Source organism: Propithecus coquereli, unplaced genomic scaffold (genome assembly GCF_000956105.1).
Source record: "Propithecus coquereli isolate 6110/MARCELLA unplaced genomic scaffold, Pcoq_1.0 Scaffold37, whole genome shotgun sequence".
Taxonomy (NCBI): domain Eukaryota; kingdom Metazoa; phylum Chordata; class Mammalia; order Primates; family Indriidae; genus Propithecus; species Propithecus coquereli.
In genome coordinates this window covers 70,446-80,011 of record NW_012149396.1, presented here as the reverse complement: position 1 = coordinate 80,011, position 9,566 = coordinate 70,446, and the positions used below count along the sequence as shown (strand labels likewise).

The window sequence follows — 9,566 nt, the reverse complement described above, 5'->3', positions numbered from 1 at the left end:
GGAATCATGTATCGTGTGACCTTTTGACTAGCTTCTTTCACTTAGCATCATGTTTTTAAGATTTTCCATGTCATAGCGTGTATCACTATTTTATTCCTTTATATGGCTGAATAGTATTCTCTTGTGTGGATGTACCATGTTTTGTTTATCCATATGTCAGTTGATGGATATTTGGGTTGTTTCCACTTATTGTCTATTATAAATAATGCTACTGTTAACATTCATGTACAAATTTTTGTATGGACATATGTTTTCATTTCTTTTGGGCACATACCTAGGAGTAGAATTACTGAGCCATAAGGTTAACCGTGTGTTTAAGCTTTTGAGTAACTGCCAAACTGTTTTCCGAAGAGGCTGAACCATTTTACATTCCCACCAGCAGTGTATGAGGGTTCATCTTGTTTAATTTCTACCCCAGTCTTGGAATCAGTCATTTTCCCAGGGATTCTTGGTTCCTTTTAGTGGGAAACAGTATTGATTAACAATAACATCTACAACTGAGCGTTAGATGAACTCATTGCTATTGGGTTATTACTGCTACTTGGCATTAACCAACTACCTGCCTCAAGAAACAGCAGTTTTCAACTGCACATTACAATCACCTGGGGGAACTTAAAAGCCATTTATTAAATAGGAATCTCTGGGGGTGGAACTCAGCCCTCGACACATTTTGAAGTTCACTAGGTGATGCCAAAGTGTAGCTAAGATTGAGAATTGCTATTATAAAGCATTAGGTGACTCCCAGTCAGAGAGGTGGCTATAGTAGTAGGAATGGCTTATTTTGTTTATTAGGCTAAGATTTCATCTACTTAAATTAAGATAAATGAAAATAAAGCTGTATCATTGAAAATTATTTGGCAACTACTTTGAGGAACACTTTGGGAAAGTATTTGAATTAACTTATTCAAACATGTGTTATTAAACATTTTTAACAGAGACAAAGAATAGCACAGTGAGCCCCGCTGTGTCCATCACCTAGCTTCAACAGCCATCAATGAATGGCCAATCTTGTTTTAATTATACCCCACCAATTTACCCCTCAACTCCTGAGTATTTTAAGATAAACACCAGACATAATATTTCATCTGTAAATGTTTCAGTATGTGGCTCTAAGAGATTGGGATTGGAGCTTTGAAAGATTTATTTTAAACTTATGCTTAACATCATTATCACATGTAAAAATTTTAACAATATGAATTAATTTTTATGTTATCACACATAGGAAGATATGGTAAGAGAACAGAAGATATATTATAAATATTTGGCACAGAGACATGAGGAAGAAAAAGCTCAGGAGAAAGAATTGGACAGAATCTTAGAGGCAGAGAAGGAAAAGAAGTTGGCTGAGAAGGAGAAGGAGCTGAGACTTGAAAAGGAGGCAAGGCAACAACTCGTGAATGAAGTCATGTGTACAAGAAAACTTCAAGTTCAAGAAAAGTGTAAGAAATTGAATTAAGTTATCTCATAGTTTGCCCTTAATTCAACTTAAGTAGCAACCAAAATATTTACCAAGTAGGTATTATGTGTAAAACACTATGAGGGATGCCAAAAGGATGAAGGCAATGTCCTTGCTTTTGCAAATCTTATCTAACTGGATACATGTAAAGAGTTGCATATCCCAGCAGATTCTGAGCAGTCACCAGGGGGATGTGCTCAAGGTTAAAGGAACAGTATGTCGTTTGAATACTGTGTGCCTTGGCGATTACAAAGGGGAGTGAGAAGGTGGGGCGCAGACACACATCTCCCCCTCCTCCCTTTTACCAGTCCCTCTTTTTCTTTCCAAAGGTATTTCCATACCTCCATACCTTTGCTTATGTAGTTTTCTCAGCTTACGATGCTCTTGATCTCGAGAAATCCTAGACATCCTTCAAGGCCAGCTCAAATATCTCCCTCCTTGAGAGGCCCTCTGTGTTCTCCCGCTCAAAATAAATCCTCTTTCCGGGCCTTCACTATGGCTTGCTCACATCTCCAATGACCGACTGACCAGGAGGGTCTTTGGAGACCATTCTCAAAATTTGGGGAATCCTTCCCCTTTTTTATACCCGTATTCAGTCTGGGTCAGTTAGTAGGTATTTCTTTCATAAAGGGAGTTAAACTGTTCTTATAAGGGTAACCTTTGTTTTAAGGTTCCTGAAAGTTACATCTGTGTCGAGGTGACCTTGTCTCCTGGGAATCCCTGGACCAGGTTGTATCATACTGCTAAATGACACATAGAGGCTGGCAGTCCTGTGAGATGTTTAAGTGGACCTTATGGCTACTATTAATCTTTTAGCCACGACATGTCTCTCATACAACGCTACATCATTGTATCCCTTCAGTCTCGAGGAGTGCTTAGTCACAGAGGGACGTTTGTGTTGAGAGGGCAAACTGCCATCTATAGATTTCTGTCATTTCCACGTCTAGCCCAATGGACCAGAGAGGCAATAGATAGACACGTGTGCTATTAGGGTACCGTTAGATTTCACACTAATGGTCTTTGCAAGGGAAAGCTCATCCTGGTTCCATTGATGAAATTCTCCACTCCAGGAATTATAATAGCAGTAGAAAATTGTTAAGCCAGTATTAGATGGAATTTTTAGAAAATGAAAGGAAAGCTTATAAGCTGAAAAGATTTTTGCATCATCAGTGATAAATGTTTTAGAAAATATTGAGAAAACATGAAAAATTTAAGTATTTGGGACCATTTATAAACAAGGAAGCAAAATCAACCATAATTCCACACTTAGGAATAGCACTATTTACAACTTTGTATATTTCCTTCCAGTATTTTTACTGTGTATATACTTTCCCCTCATAAATTAGGATCATGTTGTATCTACTGTTTTATAGTCTGTATTTTTCACTTTCCAAAAAATTTTTCTAAGTCATTTTTCATCAATTATAAGATTTTTAATGGTTGCCTAGAAATCTATTGTAAAAATGGACCATAATTTATTTTACTTAAACACAACTAATGAACCTTCAGATTGTTTCTAATCTTTTTACTATTATTTTAGCATTCCAGGTTACTCTCACTGTACATAGGTTTTTTTGGCTCATATCTGGTTAAGATAAATTTCTGGTTAAGAAATAGATTTTGGGACCAAAGATATGTACATTTCAAATGTATATTGGCCAGTTGTATTTATTCTTTTGTAAATTCTGTTTGTTTCCTTTGTCTTTTCTTCTATTGGGATGCTTAAAATTTTATCATTTATAAGAGATCTCAGGCATTTGACACTGCAGTGAGCTGTGATCGTACTGCTGCACTCCAGCCTGGGCAATAGAGAGATGACACCTGTTTCTTAAAAAAAACAACAACAACACAACAAAAAACCCAAGACTTATAAGAGCTTTATATACTTTTAAAAATATTTATTTTATAAAAAACTCTCTTATTAATAAGAATGTCAATAGAACTGTTTGTCTTCAAGAAGAGAAAAGCGAGAAGTGTTTTAACATTGATAATCTGGTATGAAATAGATTCTCAATGAAAAATGATTAAGAGAAAATCTGTGGCGATGGTGGTATATATGAGCCCTATTCATTTCTCAATGGAGTTAGCTACCTCTACCTTACTGATTTAGGATTCAGCCCAGTGATTCTAAGCTCTAGTTTTCTAAAGACAAAATGGCTTTGGTGTCCAGAAAGATGTTGGCCAGTTTTGTCTGAAAAAGACATTTGACAAATAATTACTTTTACTTTTCTTAGTGCAACGAAAAGCTAAAGAACAGGAAGAACTTGCTATGGAACAGGAACGCATAAATGAAGGTCTTAAAGAGCTTAACTGTGAAGAGAAGGAGAATTTTGCAAGGTATGATTTTGTTTCCTTTATTATCATTTGCTCCTTAACAACAAATTTTTCAACATAGAGGAGGGACAACATGCCATAATTCATGGATTACTGATGTTATTTTACATCAGTATACACTTGTCCTTCTAGAAGCTCAAAGCAGTTTACAAAATTTTATGTAAAAATAGGTACTGGCTGGGTGCAGTGGCTCACGCCTATAATTCTAGCACTCTGGGAGGCTGAGGTGTGAGGATCATTTGAGGTTAGAAGTTTGAGACTGGCCTGAGCAAGAGTGATACCGCTTCTCTACAAAAATTAGAAAAATTAGCTGGGCATGGTGGCACACCCCTGTAGTCCCAGCTACTTGGGAGGCTGAGGCAGGAGGATCACTTGAGCCCAGGAGTTTGAGGTTGCAGTGAGCTATGATGGCGCCACTGCATTCTAGCTGGGGCAACAGAGTAAGGCTCTATCTAAAAAAAAAAAAAACAAAATTGGTACCAATAGTCTTGGTAAATTCTATTGCCATTATGTACATTCTGATTATACACATTAGGTGTTAAGCTGGATGAACATTTTTAAAAATGAAGTAAATTTGAAATAATTAAAAAAAATTGGTACCAACCCTAAATCCTAATGATATTTCATTATAACAAGAAGATTATCCCTCCCATGAAGTAAATCCTGAAATGCGGGGTGGCCTAATGAACTAGATTAGCAGAAATGTCTTTTTGGGGACAGGATTCCACACAAATGTCCCCAGGAGGATTATTTCAGCCTCACTGGGATAGAAAATTAAAATGCTCTGGGTGCTTTGGGAAATACCCCTACTCTCCTCTGACAAGCCTCTATGCTGGGATTAGCTAGTGTCCTGATCAGCACAGTCAGGCTCAGGTGGAGGGAGCAGGCAGCTGCCTCCTTGCAGCTTTTCTCAGACCATAATAGTCCGTTCGCATTAATGGCCAGGATACTGAATTCAGGCAGCCAGTGTAGTGGAGGAAGAAGACCTGGCTCCTCCGATTACTGGTCACCCTCCTTGACCCCAGGGCCTGTCCCCTGACTCACCCACACTTGGTATATAGAAATAAGCTCTTTTCTTTCTAAAAAGAGTATAGTTAATGTGCCTGAGTCTATTGTCAATTTAGGGACAGTAACAACAATATCTGTCCTCCCTTACTGACTTTTTGCCACTGTCTCTGCTCTGGAGGTCTTTCCTTCTCATTTTTGAATAGTCTATTGTTGGAAATTTGACAGGACTCAATAAATACCACCTCTCTTCCCTGAAGAACATCTGAATCAACTGAGAGATGTGAAAAAAGTGGGAGCATAAGATATGACAGTTACCTATTGCTGCATAATAAACACCCAAAAATTTGTGGTTTAAAGCAGTTTATGATTATCTCATGATCCTGTGGGTTGACATGGCTGAGCGAGGCGGTTCTCGTTTGAGGTATCTCATGTGGTTGAAGTCAGAATCACATGACTGAGGTTATATTCATCTGAAGGCTCGCCGGGAATTCCCCAGCCGACTGGGCCAAAAACAGGGCATCCCGCAGGAATAAGAAACAAAACAATAGAAGAGAAAGAGTGGGGTCAGGGGACTCAAGGCTTTCCAGACCAAGAGTCCCGAGAGTAATTCCTCACTCGTATTTATTCACCCCAAGAACAAAAAGATCATCGTAAATCATCCAAACAAACATGTTCTAAAGACATCCCACAGGCAAACAATGTTCTATAGATTTCCATAAAGATTATATATCCTAAAGATATCCCACAGGCAGACTTGAAAGATTATTTATAAAGATTAAGATATTCAGGTGCACAATAGTCTCAGCAAAGCTATTTCTAGCCTAAAGTTAAACAAGAACATCAATTTGGGATTGCGGCCAGGCTAGTTTTCCAGCAGGTTGGGTGTTCCTGATTGCAGTCTGGGAGCAGTTTTCCGCCTCCGGAGACAAACTGTTTTCAGTTCCTCCTGCCCTAGGAATGTCCTTACCATTTGGAAAACAGCCACACCTATGCAGACTGTCACATCCGCAGAGGTTCTTATGCCAGCAATATCCCTAGGTCACCCTAACATTTCTAAACTACCTCAACAAAGGCTCAACTGGGGTAGACACCTAAGTTACCTATATAGCTGGCAGTATGTGCTGACTATAGTCTGGGATCTCAGTTACCAACTAGCAGTTGCAGTTATCCCCTGGAACACCTACATATGGGCTCTCCATGTGGTTTGGACCTTTCACAGTCTGGTTGGTGGTTTGCTCTGAGAGGGAAAGTTCCAACAGCAAGTGTTCCAGGAGAGAGGAAGAGGAAGCTGCCAGGCAGTTGAGAGCTACACCTAGGACTGGCATAGCATCACTTCTGCCATGTTCTATTGGTCTTTAAAGCAGTCACAGGGCTCGTCAGATTCAAGGGGATGGAGAAACAAGCTTCATCTTTTGATGGGGAGTAGAGGTTCACATTGGCGAAGAGCTAATGGGCAGGGAGATAGTACTGTGGCCGTCTTTGGGAAATAGAATCTGCCACAGAGGGCTATCCAAACCACTATCTTTATTTCTGATAAAAGTTGACGGGGTATTTTCTGACACCAACAACCAATTCTCTGATTCTCCAGACTTCAACTTGTATCCAGCAATTCAGTTCAATTCTGATACCAACTACCCGGAGTTGGGGCTGACCCCACAGGTTAAGGGCTTAGTCCCACCGGCTACCCCCACTTCAGACACCGGATGCAAGTCCCAGCCACCTGACCAACCAGCTGCAAATTGGGGGTTCCCACAACCTCCTCCTAAGATTCAATAGTTTGCTAGAGCTGCTTCTAGAACTCAGAAACACATTTTACTTATGTTTACCTGTTTATCATAAGGGATCAACTCAGGAGCAGCCCAATGGAAGAGAAGCATGGGGGCTGCCGTGCCCCTTTGGGTGCACCCTCCTCCCAGCACCTCGATGCGCTCACTCTCCCAGGAGCTCTCAGAACACCGTTGTTTAAGAGTTTTCATGGAGTTCAATCTCCAGCGCCCACCCTCCCCTTCCCAGAGGTCGGTGGGTAGGGCTGAAAGTTCCAACCCGCTAATCACTCTGACTTTCTAGTGACCGATCCCCTTCTGAAGCTACAGAAGGCTCAAGGGGAAGGCTCATCCTGAGTCACCTCAGGAGCATAAATTCAGGTGTTCTTGTGAATGACAATAGATACTCCTGTCACGCAGGAAATACTAAGGGTTTTAGGAGCTCTGTGCCAGGAACTTGGGACAAAGACCAAATATAATTCTTACTATACCACAGCTGATAGTAAAAATGTGGTTTAGAAATTGTAAAATGGTACAATCTTTATGGAAAACAGTATGGAGTTTCCTCAAAAAAATTAAAAATAGAACTACCATATTATCCAGCAATCCCACTTCTTGATATATATCCAAAAAATTGAAAGCAGGGTCTCGAAGAGATATTCGCACACCCCTGTTCATAGCAGCACTGTTTACCGTATCCAAGAGGTATCAAATGTCTATCGATGAGTGAATGGGTAAACAAAATGTGGTATATATGTACAATGGAATTTTATTCAGCCTTATAAAGGAAGGAAATCCTGTCACGTGCTACAATATAAATGAACCTTGATGACATTGTGCTAAGTGAAGTGAATCAGTCACAAAAAAGACAAATACTGTTATGATTCTACTTTTATGAGATATCTAAAGTAGTCACATTCATAGAAACACAAAGTAAAATGGTAGTTACCAGGGAGGGGGGCCAGGGAGGAAAGAGGGGAGCTGGTGTTTAGTGGGTATAGAGTTTCAGATTTGCAAGATGAAAAAGTTCTGGAGATCTCTTTCACAACGATACGGATACACTTAACTACTGATCTGTACACTTAAAAATGGTCAAGATGGTAAATGTTGTATATGTGTTTTTTATCACAATAAAAAATTACACTAGGAATCCAAAAAATGTGTCTTATATATTAAAAATATCGCTTATATATATAAGAGATTGTTTAGTTAGTACTGAACGGCATGTTAGAGTGAGGCTAACTTATTTCCCCGAGTCCCCAGCAGCGCCAGACCACTGCAGGCCTTTTGATCTAGAGCGGAGCAGGAAACAGGCAGACCAGCCTCCAGGAGGAAAAGGGAAAAACTACACGGAGCAGCCTGCTTATTCTCTGCACTTTTACCAATAGATACGTCACTTCTCTTTGGAGAAGAGGGAGGGAGGAGATGGAGACAGGCCAAGGACTCCCTCCACATAGCCCATAATCTCTTGAGCAGGGAAGCATTCCCTCTCTAAAATCAATGTTTATTCTGGGATTATATTAATGATAATTGTGTAAGAAACCCGTTACTGAGTTTTTAATCTATTTCTTCCCCATGTACCCTGATTTTAATGGGAATTTTAATTTGGCTTCGCAAATTATATTCTAATTGTAATGCTCTAAGTAAATCCAAATGCTTTTATAATTTTATGCTTTGACATTTCTAATATTTTAGACGCCAAGATTTAGCCCAGGAGTATAGGAAGCAACTCGAGATGCAAATAGCCCACCAGCAGCAGGCCCGAGAAGCAGAGAAGGAAGAGAAACGCCGGGAGTTTGAAGCAGGGTTAGCAGCAAACCAGATTTGCCTGGACAAGATCCAGGAGATCCTGTCCACCCAGCGAGTGCTGCCCCAGAACGTCCATCCCATGCGGAGAGCGTGCCCTAATCAGCTTCCACCATAGGTTCACGAACGTCAACGTATCTTTTCTCGGTCTTTTCATATTCTTAACCACAGTTAAAGATGTGGTTAAAAAAGGAACATGCTTGTATGTTCCTTTTAACTCATGGGTAAACTGTTCTTTTTTTCTTTGAGTTTGTATAATTAGTTGTACATAATTTTCTTCCCTCAAATAAACTTGTCCCTTTTTTGGATTTCATGGACGCACAAATCCAAATGATGTACTTCACGTCAGTTATTTTCCTGACTTGCCCCCTACGCCTGCCTTTCTTATTCCTTTATTGACAGCTATTTTCTGACATCTATCTACACATGAGCCCGTTTCCTCTTCCCTCCTTTTTCTTCTCTCTCATGTACATAATTCAAGGCATTTTTGCAGGCAGAACGGGGACTAACCGCCACTTTCATTAACCCATCTATTCAGTCATTAAATAAATATTTACTGGGTGTTTCCCATGTGCCAGGCCCTATTCTAGATCCTGAGACTTCAGCAAGAACAAAACAAACCTCTTGCGCTTGTGGAGCTTACAGCCCAGCAGATGGAAACAGGCAGTAAGTGTTAAGTGCTATAAAGCAGGAAATGGCAGGTGCACCGCTTTATTCTGTATGTGATGGTCAGAAAAGGCCTCTCTAAACAGCTGATATTTGAAGGGAGGTCTCCATGAACCAGTCATGGGTTATGTGGGGGAAAAACATCCCAGGCAGAGGAAAGAGTGAGTGCAAGAGCCCTGGGACAGAAGCCTGCTGAATGCATTTGAGGCATTGTATTGATATTTGTACTGGAGTAGAGTGAGTGAGGAGAGAATGGAAGATTGATCAGAAAGGTAGTGGAGGGCTGGGTGTGGTGGCTCACACCTGTAATCCTAGCACTCTGGGAGGCCAAGGTGGGAGAATTGCTTGAGGTCAGGAGTTCAAGACCAACCTGAGCAAGAGCGAGACTCCGTCTTTACTAAAAATAGAAAAATTAGCTGGGTGTCATTGTCATGGCACACACCTGTACTCCCAACTACTCGGGAGGCTGAGGCAGGAGGATGCCTTGAGCCCAGAAGTTTGAAGTTGCAGTGAGCTATGATGATGCCACTGCA

At 40.5% G+C, this 9,566-nt stretch overlaps 1 protein-coding gene across 1 annotated transcript in view; it reads left to right on the top strand.

Annotated features, from left to right (window-relative positions):
• CFAP53 (cilia and flagella associated protein 53) overlaps nt 1-8,698 on the top strand; it is a 26,367-nt gene extending 17,669 nt beyond the window's left edge. The window contains 3 exon segments of the mRNA XM_012651745.1: nt 1,223-1,439; nt 3,691-3,793; nt 8,257-8,698. Coding sequence (XP_012507199.1) covers nt 1,223-1,439; nt 3,691-3,793; nt 8,257-8,485 — 549 coding nt within the window. The 3' untranslated portion in view covers nt 8,486-8,698.
• Nucleotides 8,699-9,566: the final 868 nt, after the last annotated feature.